This window comes from Lepus europaeus, chromosome 21 (assembly GCF_033115175.1).
Source record: "Lepus europaeus isolate LE1 chromosome 21, mLepTim1.pri, whole genome shotgun sequence".
In the NCBI taxonomy this organism is placed as follows: Eukaryota; Metazoa; Chordata; class Mammalia; order Lagomorpha; family Leporidae; genus Lepus; species Lepus europaeus.
This window is the reverse complement of record NC_084847.1, coordinates 3,039,718-3,062,404: the sequence shown is the minus strand read 5'-3', so window position 1 is coordinate 3,062,404 and position 22,687 is coordinate 3,039,718. Positions and strand designations below refer to the sequence as shown.

Genomic DNA, 22,687 nt, shown 5'->3' with positions numbered 1-22,687 from the left:
CTGGTTCCATTTCAGAAGCAGGTGCAACTTGGGGTATCTGCATGATTTGCTCTGTGCAGCACCTCTTCTGCAAGGACAGCTCCAGGTACCCACATTCTGCCTCACGAATCTTCTAATGGTTTCCATATGGCTTCTGAGTCTTGTCTCGATTTGGTTCAAGACACCTGTCTTGCTTAATTTCCTGACGTCTCCTCTTGTGCTCTGTGCCCTGTGGTTTGCTGGTCTGCACGTCTTCCATAGCATAGCCTGTGCAGTTGGCCTCTGCCTGGAATGTTTGTCCTTGTGGCTTCTGGACATTAATCCTGCGGTATTAAAGTTCTCTAGAGAAATGGAACCAACTGATATGCAGGTAGGCAGACAGATCGTCCCTCCCTCTTCTTCATCCCCTACCCATCTATCTGTGTACGTGTCTATGTACCTGTCTGTTTTATCGAGTTGGTTTATGTCATTGTGGAGACTGGGGAGTCTGAGGTCTATGGGGCAGACTGGCAGGCTGGAGACCCAGGGAACTCTTGTGCTGTAGGCTGGGGGGCAGTTAAACTGAGACTCACGATGTCAACCTGTATCACAGTGGCAGTTTGAGTCATGGCTACTTGACTTCTGACCCAGCTTCCTGTTTATGCACCTGGAAGGCAGTGGATGATGGCCCCTGCTACCTACATGGGAGACCTGGATGGAGTTCCTGACTCCTGGCTTTGGCTTGGCCCAGCCCTGGCTTTTGTGGGTATTTGGACAGTGGACCAGTACATCTCTCTCTTTCTCTGTCTCTGTCTCCCTCTCATTCTGCCTTTCAAGTGGATGAAAAAAATAAAACATTTTTAAAAAAGGTAATCTGGAGGAAGAATTTCTTCTCCCTTGGGGGACCTCAGCCTTTTTTTTAAAAAAATGCATTAAATATTTATTTAACTTATTTGAAAAAGAGAGACAGAGAGAGAGAGAGAGAGAGAGAGAGAGAATGGACAGAGAGCAAAAAATGAGAGACAGAACAAGCTCTCATTTGCTGTCTTGCTTCCCAAAGGCCTCTAATGGCTGGGGCAGGGCCAGGCCGAAGCCAACATGGGTGGTAGAGACGCAACTATCATTGGCTGTCTCCCAGGGTGTGCAATGAACAGGAACTTGGAATCAGGAGTGCAGACGTGGGACTCAAACTCAGGCCCTCCCCCCCCCATATGGGCATCCCAATTCGGGTCTTAAATGCTGTGCCCCGCACCTGCCCTGGACCACAGTCATTATAATTAAGGCCTTCAACTGATTGGACAAGGCCCATCCACATGACAGAGGGTGGTCTCCTTTATTCAAAATCGACTAAAATCAGATGTTAATCACATCTGTGCCCTCACAGAAGCATCTAGACTGGTGTTTGGCCAAAAAACCAAGTACCATAACCAGGCCAAGCTGACATGCAAAATGAACCATCACACCTTCCTTCACGTGTCACGTCTAACGTGGTTGGTTTCTGGTAACCGGTGTTGGCTGAGTATTTGCTACCTACCTGGTACTGTGCTGAGGGCCTTCTTTGGCTTGTCAGACGTAAGTCTCCACAGCCCTATGAAGTGGCTTCTGTTTGGGTCCTCAATTTGCAGAGAAGAGAGCTGAGTTTGAGAGACGTAGAGTAACTTGCCCAAGGTGGCACAGCAAGCTGAGGAGCTGGAGTTTGAGGCCAGGCAGCCCCACTTCAGCACCTGTTACTTTAGCTGCACACAGTCCTGAGGCCTCTTCCAGAATCTCCAGAAACTCCGTCCACCTCCCGGGCCCTGACTCAGCACTGTTGTAACTCTCAGGTCCTTGAGGCATGTTCCCTCCTCTGCCCTTGCCTTGTCCCCTGCCCTGCTTGTCAGGAGCAGATAGTGGGTGAGCATAAGTGATAGCCAGGATCACATGTGGTTGGCATCTGACCTCCACTGCTATAACCCCATCCTGGCAGCCAAGCGCTCCTGCACGGTCACTGTCCCTGGCTGGTCTCTGGGGTGGCCACGGGCTCACAGGCCCTTCCCAGCTGCAGCTGATAACAAATCAGGAGGAAGTCCAGCTCTGGCCTGAGGAGTCAGACAAGGTTAGCCCCTGGCAGGGCATGATGGCCTGGCTGCAAAGCAGAGGCGATTAGCACGATTTCCGCCTTCTTAAGTAGCCCAGGAATGTGATTTTAGTTTTGTCCTAGCAACACTGCCCTGTGCTCCCGAGGCTTAGCCTTGTTGCCCCGACCTCCCTGAGCCTCACAAAGTGCTGCTTTTGGTCCTTGCTTCCTGGGAAACTGCACGCTGCCCTGCTCCCAGCTTTAGCCTTGGGGAGCTGAGGCCGCTCTCCCACTGCTTGTCTGTAGGTTGTGGCAGAAGCAGCTACTGCTGAGCCACGGTGACTCTGCAGGCCTCACTCTGCCTCTTCCTTATAGGTTGAACAGGGCCCCCCAGCCCGCAAGATATGTCCAACCCTTCACTCCTGGTGTTTGTGTGTGTGACCTTATTTGGAAAAGCAGTCTTTGAGGTATAATTAACTTAAGGATCTGAAGATGTGATTGCCTGGGTGGGCCCGAAATCCAATAACAGGAGTCCTTTTATTTTTTTTTTTTTAAGATTTTATTTATTTATTTTAAAGATTTATTTCATTTATTTGAAAGAGAGAGTTGCAGAGAGAGGTAGAGACAGAGAGGTCTTCGATTTGCTGGTTCATGCCCCAAATGACCACAATGGCCAGAGCTGAGCTGATCCGAAGCCAGGAGCCAAAAGCTTGTTCTGGTTCTCCCAAGTGAGTACAGGGGCCCAAGGACTTGGCCATCCTCCAGTACCTTCCCGGATGCATTAGCAGTGAGCTGGATTGGAAGTGGAGCAGCCAGGACTTGAACCGGTGCCCATATGGGATGCTGGTGCTGCAGGCCAGGGTTTTAACCCACTGCGCCATAGAACAAACACCTATTTAATTATTTGAGAGGTAGAGTTACAGACAGAGGGAGGGAGAGACAGAAAGATCTTCCATCTGCTGGTTTACTTCCTGAATGGCTACAACAGCTGGAGCTAGGCCCATTCAAAGCCAGGAGCCAGGAGCTTCTTCCAGGTCTCCCACATGTGTGCAGGGGCCCAACCACTTGGGCCATCTTCCAATACTTCCCCAGGCTATAAGCAGAGAGCTGGATTGAAAGAGAAGCAGCCAGGACACGAACTGGTGTCCATGTGGGATGCTGGCTCTGCAGGCGGAGGCTTAGCCCACTACACCGAAATGCTAACCCGGACAGGAATGCTTTTAAGAATGAGGCAGGGGCTGGTGCCGCGGCTCAATAGGCTAATCCTCCGCCTTGCGGCGCCGGCACACCAGATTCTAGTCCCGGTCGGGGCACCGGATTCTGTCCCGGTTGCCCCTCTTTCAGGCCAGCTCTCTGCTATGGCCTGGGAGTGCAGTGGAGGATGGCCCAAGTGCTTGGGCCCTGCACCCCATGGGAGACCAGGAGAAGCACCTGGCTCCTGGCTTCGGATCAGCGCGGTGCGCCGGCCACAGCGTGCTGGCCGCAGCGGCCATTGGAGGGTGAACCAACGGCAAAGGAAGACCTTTCTCTCTGTCTCTCTCTCTCTCACTGTCCACTTTGCCTGTCAAAACTAAAAAAAAAGAATGAGGCAGGGCTGGCGCTGTGGCATAGTGGGTAAGGCTGTTGCCTGCAGTACCACCATCCCATATGGGTGCCAGTTTGAGTCCTGGCTGCTCCACTTCTGATCCAGCTCTCTGTAGCCTGGGAAAGCAGCAGAAGATGGCTCAAGTCCTTGGGCCCTGCACCCACATGGGAACCTAGAGGAAGCTCCTGGCTCCTGGCTTCTGATGGTTGTTGCGGCCATTTGGGGAATGAATCAGCAGATGAAAGACCTCTCTCTGCCTCTCCTTCTCTCTCTGTGTAATTCTGACTTTCAAATAAATAAGTAAATCTTAAAAAAAAAAAAAAAAAAGAATGAGGCAGAGGGAGGGGCCAGCATTGTGGTGCAGCAGGTTAAGCCACCACTTGTGGTGCCAGTCTCCCATATCAGAGTGCCATTGCCAGTTTGAGTACTGCTGCTCCACTTCTGATATGGTTTCCTGCTGATACCCCCGAGGATGGTTCAAGTGCTTGGGCCCTGTCACCCCTATGGAAGGCCAGGATGGACTTCCTGGCTCCTGGCTTCAACCTGGACCAGCCCTGGCTGCCATGGCCATTTGGACAGTGATCCAGTGGATGCAAGATCTCTCTCTCTCTCTCTCTCCCTCTCTCTCTCTCCTTTTTTCTCTCTGCATTTCAAATAAAGAAATAAATCTTTTTGGGTTCGTTTTTAAAAAGCAGGTTAAGAGTGAGGCAGAGGGAAATTAGAGATCTAGAGACAGAAATTGAAGACATGAGCGACTCAGGGAACACCAGGAGTCCCCAGGAGCTGCAGGAGGCCAGGAAGGGTCTTCGCACAGAGCCTCCCGAGGGAGAAGTTTTCTGTCCCATGGGCCTGCTTACATGTGCATCTTGGCCTTCTGACCTCCAGAATGGTGAGAGGATACGTTTCTGCTGTAGGAAGCCACCGATCCATGGTGGTTTGTGGTGGAAGCCCTAAGGAATTAGCACATTCCCTAACCCAGAGTCTGCGGCCCAGGAAGCTGGGCCTACCCAGCCCTGTCCTGCCCAGCGCAGCCCCGTCCTGGGGGTTCTGAGCCTAGCCGCCAGCCTGCCATCCAGCTGTGTACAAACCAGGGACCCAGTGAGGATGAGCACTGTTAAACTGGCTGGAACAGAAGTAAGTTGAGTATAACTGAATCAGAAGGCAACTCCCAGCATGCACCTGAGTTCAGATCCTTCCTCTATCTTTCTGGGGAGCAAACGTTGGTTTCTTCAGAGGACTGAAGGAAACAGTAAGTGGACAATGCCAGGCCCAGAGTGAGCGACCATGAATGGTAGTTATCACTCGTGGGAGAGAGCAGAGAAGACCACTGGTTAGGAAGCCTACCCTTTTGTGGGTGGCTGTGACCTTCAGGGAGATATGACCACCAGCCCAAGGTCATGGTGACTGCATCCATCTGTCCAAGGGGGCTGGTTTGTCCTGTCTTCCCGCCCATATCGCGAGACTCTAAGGAAGAAGGGTGCGAGCATCCTGTGACCTGACGCATCTGTACCGTGTCGTGCCTCTGTGAAAGTAGAGGGGGCAGGGAAGTCGTTTCCATGGTTTTAGAGTCTCCTAGGTTGGAACGGTGCTTACTGAAGAAACATGGGTCCCCTACAGGGGAATTCAACTGTTGTTCTTTCAGCCCCCATGGCTTTGCAGCAGTGTTCTTGCTTCGCATCCCCTTCTCCTACTGCAAGCAGGGAGAGGACAGAGTCCATGCCGGAGCCCAGGAGCTAGGTTGCCCTAGGACCAGCCCTTCCCACACCCTGTGTGGGACAAGCCTGAACCTGTGCCCCCAGTGGGTCTGCTTGGTGGGGATGATTCCCTCAAGTGGAACAAAAGTGACCTGAGCACCACTTTCCAGCTGTCTAGGGCTTTAGGAGAGCCACTCATCCTGCTACTTTACACTGCTTTAAGGTAGACAACAGAAGTAGGTCCGGACTCCTAGGGAACGTCAGACCAGGGATCCATGTCTCAGCCTTGGGGACGTGGATGAAACGTGCACACACAGGAGTTGCCTTGGGGCTGCTCCTGTGATGAATCCCACCCCAAGGACCTGCCATTCCTGTCCCTGTGGATTCCTGCCTAGGGACAGGTATGAAAGGGGCAGTTATGCGGGATGAGGGCTGGGGTGGGGAGAGCCAGAAGAATGACCGGGTGGGAGGAGTGGAAGCCTAAAAATGGCTTTCTTCTCACAACAGTGCAGAATCTGGAATGCCTTCTGCCCTGACCTTTGAGCCTGGCCCTACCTACCCCCTTGCCCACATGTGTCCCACCTCTCAGCAGGCTGCTGATTTGTCCTGGCCGCACGGGAGTGCGCTTTGCCACAACATGCCCAGCCCACTGACCCGCCCTACCAGTACCAGAGATGCTTTTCCAGGCCTCCTCTGTCCCAGCGTGCCTCCTGCCCTCTCGCTGCCCCTCGGCCCCTCTCTGGGAGTGCTCACCATGGCCTGCTTTGTTCTGAGCTCAGGAGGAGTCTCTGCCCTCTAGGGACGCAGGTGGGTGGACGTTTCTACTTGCTTAGTCATAGACTTGGGATTTTATTGTCATTTTAAAAATTATTATTATTAATTGTGGTAAAATACACACAACAGAAAGTTTACCATCAAGGGTAGTCTGTTAGAGCTGCCATTACAAAGGACCACAGACTGGGTGGTTTAAGCAAGAGAAATGTTTTTTCCCACAGTTACGAGGCCTACGCGTCTGAAATCAAGGTGCAGGTGGGGCTGGTCTGTCCTGGGGCCTCACTGCTTGTCTTGCACACGCAGTCCTCTCCTCACATCCTCACGTCATCTCCCCTCCGGGCCTATGCATGCCTGCATTTTCTCTTCTTCTTCTTTTTTATTTCTTTAAGATTTATTTATTTATTCAAAAGGCAGAGTTACAGAGAGGCAGAGAGAGAGAGAGAGATCTTCCATTCGCTGGTTCACTCTCCAAACGGTCACAATGGCCGGAGCTGGGCCCATCAGAAGTCAGGAGCCAGAAGCTTCTTCCAGTACTCCCACACAGGTACAGGGGCTCAGGCACTTGAGCCATCTTCTACCGCTTTCCCAGTTTATAGCAGAGAGCTGCATTGGAAGTGGAGCAGCCAGGTCTTGAACTGGCACCCATAAGGAATGCCGGCACTGCAGGTGGCAGCTTTACCCGCTATGCCACACCACCAGTTCCAACATTTTCTCTTCTTGTAAGGACACCAGTCAAACTAAATTGGAGCCCACCCTAATACCCTTAACTTAATCACCTCTCCAAAATGCAGTTATGTTTGGAGTTACAGGGGTTTAAGATTCAGAATATACATTTGGGGGTGAGGTTGGCACAGCTCACCATAACACCATCATGACTTCTTTAAATTTGGACTTAGCCGGCGCCGTGGCTCAATAGGCTAATCCTCCGCCTTGTGGTGCCAGCACACCAGGTTCTAGTCCCGGTTGGGGCGCCGGATTCTGTCCCAGTTGCCCCTCTTCCAGTCCAGCTCTCTGCTGTGGCCAGGGAGTGCAGTGGAGGATGGCCCAAGTGCTTGGGCCCTACACCCCATGGGAGACCAGGAGAAGCACCTGGCTCCTGCCATCGGATCAGCGAGATGCGCCGGCCGCGGTGGCCATTGGAGGGTGAACCAACGGCAAAGGAAGACCTTTCTCTCTGTCTCTCTCTCTCTCACTGTCCACTCTGCCTGTCAAAAAAAAAAAAAAAAAAAAAAAAAAAAGAATTTGGACTCAGTGTGCTGGTGCCGCGGCTCACTAGGCTAATCCTCCGCCTGTGGTGCTAGCACTCCAGGTTCTAGTCCCGCTGGGGCACTGGTTCTGTCCTGGTTGCTCCTCTTCCAGTCCAGCTCTCTGCTGTGGCCCGGGAAGGCAGTGGAGGATGCTTGGGCCCTGCACCCACATGGGAGACCAGGAGGAAGCACCTGGCTTCTGGCTTCGGATTGGCACAGTGCGCCGGCCATAGCAGCCATTTTGGGGGTGAACCAATGAAAGGAAGACCTTTCTCTCTGTCTTTCTCTCTCACTGTCAAAAAAAAAAAAAAAAAAAAAGATAAATTTGGACTCAATGGTATTAAGAAATTCACCTTGTGCAACCATCACCACCATCAATCTCCAGAACTGTCTTCATCTTGCAAAACTGAAACTCTGTGTCCCTGAAACAGCTGCTCTCCGGTCCTTCTCCCCTAGCCTTTACCAGGCACAATAGCAGGGAGTTGGATCAGGAGTGGAGAAGTCTAGACTGAAACCAGAGCTCATCTGGGATGCTGGTGTCGTAGGCGATGGCTTAACCCACTGTGCCACAATGCCAGCCCCTGATTTTAGTTTTTTCTTTAATTTTGAGCAGTTTAGAACATGCTTTGTATTTAATACAGTCAGTATTTGCCTCATGAATTGTGTTAATCTGCTTGAATGGCTGAGGTTAGGGGTCTGGGCAAGATCCTGCAGGACCCTAGGTGCTCTTCCTAGATGTTAGACTTTTGTTTTTTTTTTAATCAAGACAAAACTATTTTGTAATCTTTACAGTATTTTAGAGTTAACCTAAAAGTAGAACTCCAGTTTTCATCAGGAAACCAAGCCCAGAGAGCATTGGTTGACTAGACCATGCCTCCAAGCCCTCGTCGACCCTCCTGGGTCTGAACTGAAATTTGTGAGTGGCTCCTGGGAGCAGGAAGAAATTGTCTTTCTGCAGTGGGAATGCAGAGAGTCATGTCTCCACATTTATGACCCCGTGGGGCTGATTCAGAAGGAGCTATGGGGAAGTGCGCAGACTCTGGGGATTGGTGGTTTTATGTAGAAGGCATTCATTTTCCAGCCAAGGCCCAAGACCCCTAGGCCATTGGAGAAGCAGAAGGAAGCTTGAGCTTGAGGTTGCTATGAGAGACCTTGGATTCCCTTGTCAGTCGTAATCTCCTTTTAAGGTCCCTCCCAAGAGGGAGATAAGTGCCCTCGGTTGTGAAAGGCGCCATTCAGAACAGTGGCAGGGGCCCCTCACAAGTTAGCTTGTGGACTTGATTCTGTGCTTACATTTGGGCATGGATGTGTCAGGTGTTCTGAGAACACACTTCTCACAAGATAACGGATGCCATGCTAATGATGCCCTAGTGGAGGAGGAGCCAGAAAGCTGTCCCGGTTCCACCTTCTGCCCCGGCTCTGCTCCTTCCTGGCAGCTCCGCCACACTGTGAGAGAGGACTCATCTCTCAGGCTGGTTCAGAGTATGAAAGTAGGGCTCCTCAAACATGAGCACAGATGCCCAGTGATTTATTCCAAAGATATATGTCTCCCTCAGCAAACTGTTGAAGAAACCCCCATACCGAAGCACCCCTAAGACAGGGAGGGACCCAGAGAGAAAACGGAGCACACAGACCTGCTGGTTCCTCTTTCCAGTCTAGTGTCTCATGGCTGTGACTAAGAGAGAATGTGGCTGCTGCCCCAGCTGATGACACTGTTCCTAGAACACTGTGAGCTTACAGTCACCAAGAGCAAGGAGACTGATAGAACCAAAGGCCTCCTTAAGTGTAGACAAGAGCTGACAGTCCAGAACAGTCTTTGGAAACGTATCGGAGACTTACACAGACCTCTGCTGCTCACTTCATGTGAGGGAGGCTTGTCTCACCCTTATACTGGCCTCTACATTATTGTAGCGGTGATTTGAAAGTTTTATTTATTTGTTTGAAAATCAGAAAAACAGAGATTTCTCCATCTGCTTGTTCACTCCTCCAATGTCCATAACTGCCAGGACTGGGCCAGGCTGAAGCCAGAGCCTGGAACTCAATCCGGTCTCCCACATGGGTGGCAGGGACCCAAGGACTTAAGCCACTGCTTCCTTCTACCTAGGGTGCATATTTGCAGGAAAACAGAGCCAGGAACAGGGCCGGGGCTCAGAGTCAGGAATCCTGATATGGGATGTGAGTATTCCAGGGAGCAGTTTACCCGCTGTACCAAACGACCACTCCAGTGTGGGCTTTTTATCTTGCCAGGAACATCAGAACAAGATGAATAAATCATAGCAGCAGAGAATTCCAGAGAGAACTGGGCTGGTTGTGTGTGTCCAGGAGTCGCGGCTTAGACCTCCTGGAGGGCGGCTTATTGGGCATGGTGCTGGAGATTCTCTCCTGGAGGTTTTATATGTTTGAAGAAAAATTATTATTTGTTGGCACTGTGGTCCTAGCTTTCTGGCTCACAAACTTATTTTCAAGTCCTCTTAATGATAATTTGATGCTTCTATGTGCCTAATATGGTCTCATATCCTAACACGATCAACAGGGTTGTACTATGGTGAATGCAGATGAATTCTTCCAAGGAAATTCAGACCCACTGTGGTAGATCCAGCAACGTCTGCCAGTGTCTGTCACAGGTGCACTCCAGGATAAAAGTCAGGATTAAACTGTCCCTTGTAATGGTTTGCATACGGAAGGTTGAGATGTCCACTCTTCCACCCCTCTCAGCAGAGTAGCAGCAGGCTGGAAGAGTCCTCTCTGGAACAACTGACTATCCCTAGGAAAACACACGCAGATGTTGACAAGGGAGGGGAAGTCTCCTATCAAACGACCTGCCTGGAACGTTCTAAAGCAATAAACTATTAGAATTACCTGGCGAGGTTTAAATGCTTGTCAGTGCCCTTCCTCCTCCTCCTCAAATGATTACATCAGAATTTCTGAGGATGAGGTCGGGTCATTTGTGTTAAAAAGCAACCCAATTGATTGCCATGTGGCCAGGGCTATGAACCACTGCTGGCCAGGGAACCTTGTAGCTTGAAGGTCCCACCGTGGTCTCTGAGTATCTGGCCAGATTTTTAATGATTTCCTCTCAAGTATGAATGAACAGTCAAGGCTCACCAAGAAGTAAGGAAAGCTTCTAACTTGAAGAAAGTCAAAACAACCAGAAAAAATGGAGACTATGCAGAGTTACAAAACTCCATCTTCAGTATCTTCCAGGAGATAAGAGGTTATGACACCAGAGGAATGAGAAAAACCTGGTGTTAAAAACTTAGAAAACAGAACAATCTCTCGGATGTTAAAACATGATAACAGAAGCTTTGTGTAAAATTTTTGAAGGTAAAAAAGGATATAAATAAAAATCTCAATAAAAGGCAAAATTGAGGAAATCTCTTAGAATGCTGAGCAAAAACTCAGAGAAGGAAGTCAGAAAGATGGAAAATAGAGACAAGAAGATTATTGGAACAGTCAGGGAAGTCCAGCATACAAATAATAAGGAAGAGACCAGAGGAAAGAGAGGGGGAGAAATCATCAAAGAAACAATTCAAGAACAGTTCCCAGAAATGAATATCTTGATTGAAAGGGGCCAGTAAGTGTCCAGCAGAATGGGTGAAAGTAGATCCACACAAGACACAGCCTGGTCAAGCATGAGATCTACGACATCTAGAGAGTGAGCTAGACAGGGTCAACCTGGAAAATGGCAGCTAAGCTCTCAGCACCGACAAGGGACACATAAGACCCTCGACAGCTCGATGGCCATGGGCAGAATATTTAATATTCTCGACTCAAGCTGGTGTAATGGTGCCCAGTGTTAGTCAGCCTGCACTAATATCCTCAGGCTCCTGTACCAAAGTGACAACAACAACAAAAGTTATACAAAAGTGACGTGATTCTCCCACCCCCGATCTCTATCTCCCGTGGTGTCTTTGGCAGTCTCCAGCAGCCAGTAGCTTCTAAGACGCTAAGGGATTGCTCAAGTGTGCCGTGAGGTCGGGGAGAGCCCCCTGCCCCTGTGTCCATGGTGACAGAGGAATCACTCAGCAGCCTTGATTGTAGCCTGTTGACTCACTGAATTGTGATGAAGCGGCTCATATTCATTTCCTGAGGCGGCCATAACAAATGACTGTAAATTAGCGGGCTCAACACCATAGAACCTTATTCTCTCACAGTAGCGGAGACCAGAAGTATGAAATCAAGGTGTTGGCAGGGCCTTGCTCCCCCTGAAGGCTCTGGCATCTCCCAGCAATGCTGTGCTGTCCTTGATTGGTTACCACGTCGCTCCTATCTCTGCCTGGGGTTTCACACGGCTGCCTTCTCCCCTGTGTCTCTGTGTTTTCTCCTCTGCTTACAAGGACATCAGTCACTGGGTTTAAGGACCCCATAATCTAATATGGCCCTATCTTCGCCGATTACATGTGCAAAGATACTGTTTCTAAACAAGGTCACAGTCTGAGATTCCTGGTGGGCATGCATTGTGAGGGGACACTACTCAACACACTGTGCAGCTCTTGCACATTTTTTCTGAAACTCATTCACCAGTTCCTCACCACTCTCCACAGAGTGACACAGGACCAGCAAACAGCTTAACAGGAGCTGGGCCAGGAGATAAAATAGAGCGGCAGATACCATGCTGTACTTAGAGTCTCCATTCTCTCTCTCAACTGAGCTCATCTTTCCAGGGCCACAAACCAGTGCGTCCTGGCTTAAAACTGTGATTGTCCCCAGGGCTTTGTCTTCCCTGCTCCCGTGGAATCATATCCCAGTATATGCAGTCACATAATCTAGGCCGAGGCTCAAAATGGAGACTCTAGTATAAGTGTAGGGATGGAGCAGCTATAAGCTCGTATAAAATGTTGCTTGTTCTGCTTATGAAAGGCAATTGAGATTTTGACTACTTCACTTATGTCTTCTAATTCCCACACAGAGTCAATGTATAGTTACTGGGCCCTGCAGTACCACAGCAGGGTTTAGAATCTGTGTACGGGGCTAAGGCCAAGATTGCAGACGATTTTGGTGATCTCTAATTTAGAGTCTTGTTTTGCTTTGCAAGGACACCTGATGCTCTGTCGATGTGAAGGCGGCTGCTCGAGACTCATGACCAGCCCCCAGGACCCAGGATGTCAACAGTGGGGAAAAAGCGTGAGTTCATGCGCGGAGACTCCCCTTCTCCGGCTTACAGAAAAGCGGACTCAAAACTTATAACTGCGGCTTCGGACATGTGCTCTGAAAACAGCAGGGAGTCCCGCCTTCCAGTGGGTGGTTCTCCAAGGTTGTTGCCCACTGGACAACCAAAACTAACACAGGCACAGCCAAGACCTCAGGGACCGGTGTGATGAGACGGCATGAGTTCAGTCAAGTTGATGTGTATCTCAGAGCTGGTCTTGTTGTCACCCTGTGGGACTTGAGAGCTTGCAGCCAAGTCCCCACTGCTCAGTGAACTGGCGTGTGAAGGAGGGTGAGGATGAGGGACTGGCAGGCAAGGCTTTCGGTAGAGCTATGGTAGAATTTGTGTGGACACATTCTGATTCGCACTGCATCTGGGTGGGAGTTCTGTGAACATCACAGTTGGAGAGAAAACCCTAGATTGGGCAGTAATGTGGAATGGATGGCTCGAGGAAGCCAATGCATCTGACCTGTATCTTCTAGGAATGAGGTTCCTTTGTGCTTTCTGGGGGGGTCAAGGACTCAGAACCCTCTGGTGAGCCCACTTCGTTAGGAGAGCATGGTTAGACTCTTTTGTAGTACTCTCCCTCATCCAGTCTGTCACCAAGCCTATGAAAATTCCATTTTCATAGCCAGGGGCTCCTGCCCAGGGCATCTTTCCCAGTTCCCTTAAAGATAGGGATGGCATATCAGGTAGTACCCGGGCCCAGCGCATAGCACCGAGCACCACCTCCCCAGTCCCTGAGGGTTTATGGAATGATTCACACCCTCACCCAGAGTCCGGGCGGCTCGGGCAGCCTAGAGGTCTCCACAGCAGGGTGTGCAGCTGAACTGCATACAGGAGAGATCGCGCAGTGGGTATGATCATTACCCATCCCTAAAACCCGACATGACTAATTCATCTTTTTCTTTTAAAATATTTATTTATTTTTATTTGAAAGGTAGAGTCACACAAAGTCAGAGTTACATAGAGACAGAAGCGGGGGGGGGGGGGGAGATTGAAAGATCTTCCTTTGGCTGGTTCACTCCCCAAATGTCCATTAACGACCAGGGCTGGGCCAGGCCAATGCCAGGAGCCAGGAGCTTCTTCCAGTCTGCCATGTGGGTGCAGGGACCCAAGGACTTGGGTCATCCTCGGCTACCTTCCCAGGTGCACTAGCAGGGAGCTGGATCAGAAGTGGAGCCAATGGGGCTCTAACCGGTGCCCATATGGGATGCTGCCCCTGCAGGCTGCGGCTTAACCCGTTGCGCAACAGTGCCTACCCTGACTAATTAATTTACAAAAAGTCACCACAAATGGTGACTGAAGTGATTTGAGGAGGGGAGAAGTGCAGGCAGGAGAGCGCTCAGATTGTTTAAGGGACCCAGGAAGTGTACAGTGCTGCACTGAAGGGTGTGTGTGTGGGGGTGGCAGTCCTGGGCCCTGTCTCCACGGGCTTCCCATTCAGTGGGGCTGATGGAGGAGACAGGTAGGTCCCTGTTTGGCCACTGTGAGGCTCGCAGAAGGTGGTGCCAGGGCCCGTCTGTGGCCTCAGATGTCTGTGAACTGGTTTCCACCTGAACTCGTGACTTACCCTTTGTGGGGCTTCGGGCACATTACCCTGCAGCCACTGGTTTCACATCTCTAAATGAGGGACAATAATACCTACCTCTGAGGGTTGTGGCGAGGAGCAATAGGTCACAAGTGAAAGCACTCAGTAGTTTCTGGCACGGAGGACGCCTTTGCTCAATGCCAGTTTACTATTAACGTCCCCAGACATACGAGAGTGCCTGGCACATAGCTGATGCTCAACAAAGCTTTATTTTCATTTCTAACGGAAGAAACTTTATTTTGAAATATTTTAGACTTAAAGAAATGTTGTGAACATACCAGGGAATTGCTCTGTACCCTATCCTCCTCTTTCCCCAATGTTAGTGTCTTACATAACCACAGTACAAAGATCAGAACCAGGAAATTAACAATGCCACGGCATCGTTCACTGAACTTCAGACCACGTGGACGTCACCCACCTCTCCTTTTGTGTTCTGTTTGGTTGCTGGTCCCCTTAGTGACAGTTCTGGAAAGTTCCTGCTTCATGACCTCAACACTTATGATGACCGTGTAGAATATTTCTGTTTGGGAACATCTGATATTTTCTCATGATCCGTCTAGATAGACACTTTCGGCAGGAACACGATAGCAATGGTGTGTTACTTTTAATGTCCCCCCTTTAATCGAGGTAAAACAGAGACAATAGCAAATTTAACATTTCAAACATTTTTAAAAATAAATATTTATTTATTTATTTGAAAGGCAGAGTTACAGAGAGAGGGACAGAGAGAGAATCTTCCATCTGCTGGTTCACTCCCCAAATGGCCCCAGAGACTGGGGCTGGGCCAGGCTGAAGCCAGGAGCTTCCTCCAGGTCCCCCAAGTGGGTAGCAGGGGTACAAGCACTTGGGCGGTCCTCCACTGCTTTCCCAGGCACATCAGCAGAGAGCTGGATGGGAAGTGGAGCAGCCAGGACTCCAACCGGTGCCCGCATGGGATGCTTGCATCACTGGAGGCGGCTTTACTTGCTGTGCCACAACGCCGGCCCCCATTTCAAACATTTAAAGTGTGTAACGCAATGGCATTAGGTCTGTCGGAGTGTTCTGCAGCCACTGTGTAATTCATAAGGCCCTGTCACCTCCGACTACTGTGGACTTTTTCCTCATCCCAAAAGGAAACTCCAACCCAGTTAATGCAGTCACTCCCCCACTTCTCCATCCTCCAGGCTGCGGCACCCGCTAACCTGCGTTCTGGACATTTCCGGTGAACAGAGTCACCCACTGGCGCCTTTCACAATCCGCCTCGCGAGGATCAGGACCTCGCGCGCACCACGTTTTCGTATACACGTGGCACCGTTTATGGTGTAAGGGAAGCAAACTTCTCAAAGTTTCATTTGTGGCACGGGAAAAAAAAAAAAACAAAAAAACACAGCTGCTCAAGAGTTGGGGGAAGACAAATTCCCGCCCGGGGCTGGAGGGGCGGACTTCAGCTGCACCCTGCTACGGCGGGCGGCGGGGCTCGGCCTGCGGTGGTCGCCTGGTGGGCAGGCTCAGGGGGCGGCTAGTGGCACTGAGGGTGCGCACTCACTCCTTGGAGGCAAACCCCAGTGCTGAGAAGTTGGATTTGCTGAAAAGGTGCGCGGGGGCGTGGGGGCAACACGCCGCTTCCCCAAGCGTTGCGCCCTGCGGCTCTTCCCTCCCCGGGGTCTGGGGCCCGCGGCCGGGCAGGTGGTCCCAGCGTGTGCGGACGCCGGGCTCCCAGCTTCTGCAGCTGCCGGCCTGGGCGCGGCCCGGGGCGGAGGGCGGAGCCGAGCGCGCGCCCGCCCCGCAGCCCCGAGCCCGGCGGGCTCCGAGCCTGGGCGGCGCGCGCGCGCGCGCAACCCCCCCCCCGCCTCGTGCGCGCGCCCGGGGTCGGTGGCGGCGTGCGCGGGCCGCGCGTGCGCGCTGCGGCGGGGCGAGGGGCGGCGCGGGCGCGCGTCTGTCAGTGACAGCGGGAGGGGGAGGGGGCCGGAGATGGTGGCGGCCGCGGCGGCTGCTCTTCCGACATGAGGCAGCGGCCGCAGGAGGGACGGCAGCGGGCGCGGCCGCGGCTGCATCTGTAGCTCGGGGAGGCGGCCCCGGGCGTGGGCGCGGCGGCGGGAGACCGGACCGGCGTCGCGGGAGCCCGGCGCTGCGGCAGCCCCGCACCGGCGCCCTCTGAGGGGCCCGCGCGGCTCCCTGCGCTCGGCCCCGCGGCTCGGCCCGGGCATCGGCGGCCCCGGCGGGGCGGCAGCGTGCTCGGCGGGCGGTGGGCAGCAGGCCCCGCTAGACGGGCCCCGCCGACGCCGCCGCCCGCCCGCCCGCCTGCCCGCCTGCGGGTTCTGCAAACTCGCGGGCCGGGGCGCACACCCAGCTGCGGGCAGGGCGGGCCGGGGTAGCTCGCCGGGCTCGGCGGCGCCGGGAGGGGACGCGGCCAGAGCCGCAGGACCGGCCCGCGCCCCTCTGACGCAGCGGCGCCTCGGGTGCGGGATGAGGGGCCGCCCGCCGCCCGCCGAGTTGTTTTCGGGAACGCCGCTCGCAGCGCCGGGAGCGCTCCAGGGCTGAACTTCCCTCCGGAGCAGCCGCGGGGGCAGCGCGGAGGCCTCCGGCGCGGCGAGGGCGCCGCGGGCAGCAGCACCGCGTCCCGGACCGAGGGCGGCCGCGGCTGCGGGACCCCGGTGTTCCAGGTCCGTCCGGGAGGGGGGGCGGCGGGGCTTCGCTTCGCCCTCGCGGGGAGGTGGCTGTGAGCGTGCGGCGCCTCTCCGGGGCGCTCCGCCGGGGACGTGTCGGTCCAGAAGCCGACCTAACTCTCGCCGTTCCGCCGACAGGTACGAGCGACGGCCGCGGAGGCTCCGAGCGCCGCAACATGGCTTCCCCGCCCCACCAGCAGCTGCTGCATCACCACAGCACCGAGGTGAGCTGTGACTCCAGCGGCGACAGCAACAGCGTGCGGGTCAAGATCAACCCCAAGCAGCTGTCCTGCAGCAGCCACCCCAAGCACTGCAAGTACAGCATCTCCTCCAGCTGCAGCAGCTCGGGGGACTCCGCGGGCGCGCCCCGCAGGCTGGGCGGCGGGGCCCGCCTGCGCCGGCAGAAGAAGCTGCCGCAGCTGTTCGAGAGGGCCTCGAGCCGCTGGTGGGACCCCAAGTTCGACTCGGTGAACCTGGAGGAGGCCTGCCTGGAGCGCTGCTTCCCGCAGACCCAGCGCCGCTTCCGGTACGCGCTCTTCTACATCGGCTTCGCCTGCCTGCTCTGGAGCGTCTATTTCGCCGTCCACACGAGATCCAAGCTGATTGTCATGGTGGCGCCGGCGCTCTGCTTCCTCGCGGCGTGTGTGGGCTTTTTTCTGTTTACCTTCACCAAGCTGTACGCCCGGCATTACGCCTGGACCTCGCTGGTCCTCACCCTGCTGGTGTTCGCCCTGACCCTGGCTGCGCAGTTTCAGGTTTTGACGCCTCTGGCGGGCCGTGCTGACAGCTCCAATCATACTCCCGCAGCCCAGCCCGCAGACACTTGCTTATCTCAAGTGGGGAGCTTCTCCATGTGCATCGAAGTGCTCTTTTTGCTCTACACCGTCATGCACTTACCTCTGTACTTGAGCTTGTTTCTGGGGGTGGCCTATTCTGTTCTGTTTGAGACCTTCGGGTATCACTTCCGGAGCGAAGACTGCTTCCCCTGGCCTGGAGCGCCGGCCCTGCACTGGGAGCTGCTGAGCAGGGCCCTGCTCCACCTGTGCATCCATGCCATCGGGATCCACCTGTTCATCATGTCGCAGGTGAGGTCCCGGAGCACCTTCCTGAAGGTGGGACAGTCCATCATGCACGGCAAAGACCTGGAAGTAGAAAAAGCCCTCAAAGAGAGGATGATTCATTCTGTGATGCCGAGAATCATAGCGGACGACCTGATGAAGCAGGGGGACGAGGAGAGTGAGAATTCTGTCAAGAGGCACGCCACCTCGAGCCCCAAGAACAGGAAGAAGAAGTCCTCCATCCAGAAGGCTCCCATAGCCTTCCGCCCTTTTAAGATGCAGCAGATCGAGGAAGTCAGCATTTTGTTTGCAGACATCGTGGGCTTCACCAAGATGAGCGCCAACAAGTCCGCTCACGCCCTGGTGGGCCTCCTGAATGATCTGTTTGGCCGCTTCGACCGGCTGTGCGAGGAGACCAAGTGTGAGAAGATCAGCACCCTGGGAGACTGTTACTACTGCGTGGCGGGCTGTCCCGAGCCCCGGGCAGACCATGCCTACTGCTGTATAGAGATGGGCTTGGGCATGATCAAAGCCATCGAGCAGTTCTGCCAGGAGAAGAAAGAAATGGTGAACATGCGCGTCGGGGTCCACACGGGGACCGTCCTGTGTGGCATCCTGGGCATGAGGAGGTTTAAGTTCGATGTGTGGTCCAATGATGTGAATTTGGCCAATCTCATGGAGCAGCTGGGAGTGGCCGGCAAAGTCCACATTTCCGAAGCCACCGCAAAATACCTAGATGACCGGTACGAAATGGAAGACGGGAAAGTGTTTGAGCGCCTGGGCCAGAGCGTGGTGGCTGACCAGTTGAAAGGTATGTGCCTTTCTTTGCCTTAACCTCCTTCCCCGGTCCTGTTTGTATTACATTTAAAAAAAAAAGTCTCTTTTCAGCTTGGGTATCCAGAGGCAGCTCAGTTGTGTCAGGATCCCCGTACCCAAGGGGAAGTCTCGGGAGCCAGGTGACTTTTCCACCAGTGAGTCAAATATCACAGGGCTGTTCCCACTGCAGACTGTAGACGGGGACACTGAGATAGTGCTGACCTAGACGAGACCTTTGGAAGGAGGGCCACACTGCCAGCCGGCTGTTTCTGTTTCTGAAATCCTGAGGCCGTGTTTCGGGAATTCAGGGTCCCCCAACCCTTCAGCACTGAGAAGCACTCAGAGAAACTGCCTTTGCGTGTCACTTGGTCACCCTTCAGTCCCATCCAAGCCGTTTCTCACACCTTTGTCTGAAAAGTGTGGCAAGGAAACCTTCCCTCTCTGTAGGCCTTGCTTTGCCACCGTCAGAGTAGGGACCGGACGTCGGCCGTGCCCCACGGGGCTCTCTTGGATGGGAAGGAATTATCAGCCTCTACGGGCACACTGCCTTTTGCTGCCTCGGTCTCTTTTTCAAAAAAAAAAAAAAAAAAAAAAAAGTTTGTATCTGCAGCTGTCAACTTTGATTTGTTTAACGATGCTCTGTTGTCGTGTTTGTCCTGCCACACAGACCCCCGGGTAGTTTAGAAGGTTCAGCTTCTCAAGCCACCAGCCAACCCACAAATGAGAAATGTACCCAAAGGCGGGTTTATATCCCCCTCTCTCCAACACCTGAGATCTTTTCTGACCCCTTGTCCTCGATCTTAAGCTCCTTACTGCTCTTCTTGATGTTTTTACTTCTCTTTCTTTTTTTCCCCTTATTTTTATAGATGGCCAAAATCTCTAAGGCCTGGGGGAGGAGGTGATGTATAAATAGTGGGGCCAAAAAGAAGGATTCCAAGTGCTCTTGCTGCATTCCTTACCTTCTCCTGCCCGCTTTGAAAAAGTCTTTATGTTTTACTAACATCTTACAGATTGAGGGGGAACATCTATTTCAGAAGTGCATAGAGAAAATAACACTGATTTTTAAAAGCTTGCGTTTGTAAAGCTGTACTGTCATTTTGCGGTGCTCACACACTGCCTAATCGTGCAGTTACAAGCCCCGAGAAAGGGAATCCTGAGGAGGAGAACTGATAGTTTGAATCGGAGACAGCGAGCGCCCAGCTGGACCTGGTATAGGGAGTTGGCTTTGAAACAGTCCTGCATGCTCAGCGGGCATTTTCTTTCTCTGACTTGTGACCTGAGTGCTCCTCGGCCTTTGTTTATTATCGCTATCTGGCAAGTGTGCTTTGTCCTCCTGTTTTTCTCTGTTACAGTAATTTTGTGAGTTGTTGAAGGATTTACGGGTGCAGTAGAAAATATTTTCACTTGAGAGTTTCTTTGACCCAGAAGAGCTTTAAATGCTGCATCAACGATGCTGGAAACCACGTTTGCTGTTCCCTGGGGAGATTCTCCTGTTTAGGAGGGGGGCACCCACTCTTGAGCCTGAAGGTGTCAGTAGAGCAGGAGGGGATGTGGGAATCCTCAGAGCCTGGTGTTTTTGGGATCTGTGCTCAGGGATTGTGGGGGCAGGTTGCGTATCGGGCCAAAGGGCAGTGATAACACTTGTGTAAGTTGCACTTTGTAGTGTGTGTGGCATGAATTCCGAAAATAAAAACAAGTATAATCACTACATTTGAAATCTCCACATCACTAAATGTTTGGTAATCCCGTTTTGTTAATTTATTGGTCATTTAAAAATAATTATAGATCAAGGGACTCAAAAACACAGACTAATAACAATGATGAAGTAAGTCTGTAGTTTTTTTCTACCTTAATTAGTGTAAATTTGATTTAAATTAAATTTTTCCTTAAATTTGTGTGTATTTATGGAGAAAAAATTTTAGTAGTGCAAAGGAAGTAGGGAAAAACAGAAAGTTTAGCTGAACCGTTGATTTTTTTAAATGCTGTTCTCTCTTTTAACTGTTTTCCTGGCATTTTGGTTTTTGCTTCCTTCAGCCCATCTTGAAAACCCTTGTGGACAGGACTCCAGTGATAGAGGGCATCTCTACAACTCCCGGACCCTCTTTGAAGCTGTTAAGATTTTTGTGTGGGCTGCCCTTCCATCCACGCGGTCGAGCTTATGTGCATAAGGTTTCTTCTAGCCTCTGTCTTTACCTAGTTCCCCCTTTGCTGAAAACAGTGAGAAAGTACCAGGTAGAGGACTCTGCAGAGTGGACATCGACAGCTTGATCAGGGATTCTAGAATCAGCCTGGCAGCGTGCAAGGAAGCAATTCCTGTCTGATTTATCTGAACTGGCCTTGATTAAGGGTGGGGTTTCAGTGTTTCTGCCAATTGACATACTCACCCTAAAATCTCTGTTGTGTTCCTACTATACATGCCTGACACTGTGGGTGTGAAGACGTGTTGGTACTGCTCCTGACCTCAGTGAGCTCACAGTTATAAATGTCGCAGAGTATGTGGGGGACTCAGGACGCTGTGGTGAGGTGCGTGTACTCGAGCTGCATCCTGAGACCGAGCCGTGGCTCTTTAGGTGGACAGAGGGAAGACGCCGGATGCAGGCAGCACAGCAGGGCAGAGGCCGGCACTTGTGTTTCTCCGTGGGGTTGGGCCATTGTGCGTGGCTCATCAGGACAAGGAAGGCTGTGGCTGACATGGGAAGGGGTTGGGATCTGACTCTACCTTGCTGGGGAGCCGTGGATGAGCTTTAAATACGGCTTAGGCAGCTGATTTACATTTTAGAAGCTTACTCGTTTAGTCCCAGGGAGTGTGGGTTGCAAGAGTGTGAGGCTGGAGATTAGTGAACTCTTTGAAGAAATCCCAAGTGGGGGTGAACTGAGGTAACAGCAGTGGTGGTGGAGATTATGGGGTAGGTGTGAGCAGCATTAAGAAGATCAGCTTTGGGGGATGTTTGGTTTAGTGGCTAAGCCAATGGTTGCGATGCCTACATGCTATATCAGAGTGCCTGGATTCAGGTTTCCACTCCACTCCCAATTACAACCAAGCAACTAACTAATTAACTAGCTTGCTTGCTTGCTTTCTTCCTTCCATTTGAGAGAGAGAGAGGGAGGGAGAGAGAGAATCTTCAATCCACAAGTTCATTACTCAAATGGCTACAACAGCCAGGTCTGGGCCAAGCTGAAGCCAGGAGCCAGGAACTTCACTCTGGTCTCTCACATGGGTGGCAGATAGCCACGTACTGTTGCGTTCCCAGAAATGTAGCAGGAAGCTGGATTGGAAGTGGAACGGCCAATATTTGAACCAGCACTCTGATATGGGATGCCAGTGTTGCAAGCAGCAGCTTAACCTGCTGTGCCACAATGCTGGCCCTGAGCATTCTTCTGAAGCACACCCCGGAGGCAGCAGGTGATGGGTCAAGTGCTTGGATTCTTGCCACATATGTGGGAGAAGACCTGGGTTGGGCTCCTGGCTCCTGGTTCCTGGCTTTGGCCTGGTCCAGCCCTGGCTGTTGTGGGCATTTGTGGAGGGAACCAACTGATGGGGGCTATGTCTGTCATCTGTCTGACCCCCTCACATAAATAAATATAAAAAAAATTTGAAAAACGAACATCAACTTGATAGGACTTTGTGTCAGACCTAGATAACCACTGCTGGAAGAGAGGGCTTGGATGTCTGAGGGGAAGATGGGTTTGTAAATTTCTGGAATTGACCAGGAGGTGGTGTGGAGGCAGGCAGGGGCCTTTAAAGTCTCTGTGGCCTGAATGCAGAACAGAGAATTGAGTTGTGGAATATGGATTAGGCCCAGAACCTCGGTCTGTTCATTCATTCATTCATTCAACAAATAATTTATTCTAGCCAGACAGAGATCTAGGTTCCGGGAATCCAGCAGGGAGCGAAACGTGTGCCCCTATCACAGAGGGCAGGAAGTTTTCAGTTAATCGTAGACGTCATCCTAGGAGAGTTCTAATCGCATGCCAATATGGGAGTCAAACAATAAGTATTCAGAATATAACATTTGTTTTGTGTTAAGCCCTAAGAAAACATAAGGCAGGAAGAGGGATAAGCAATGTGTGTGACATTTTAGATAGGATGGCCAATTACTGAAAGAGGAGGTTG

At 52.2% G+C, this 22,687-nt stretch overlaps 1 protein-coding gene across 3 annotated transcripts in view; it reads left to right on the top strand.

The window, feature by feature from the left end:
* Window positions 1-12,390: 12,390 nt before the first annotated feature.
* Window positions 12,391-22,687, top strand: part of ADCY9 (adenylate cyclase 9) — a 134,191-nt gene continuing 123,894 nt past the window's right edge. Inside the window, exons 1-2 of one of the 3 annotated variants that reach the window (XM_062179787.1) lie at window positions 12,391-12,438; window positions 16,838-18,568. In XM_062179787.1, the coding sequence (XP_062035771.1) occupies window positions 12,417-12,438; window positions 16,838-18,568 (1,753 nt within the window). In that variant the 5' untranslated portion in view covers window positions 12,391-12,416. Of the gene's footprint in view, window positions 12,439-16,343; window positions 16,697-16,837; window positions 18,569-22,687 lie in introns of those variants that run through there. The other 2 variants (XM_062179788.1, XM_062179789.1) reach the window with 2 other exon arrangements.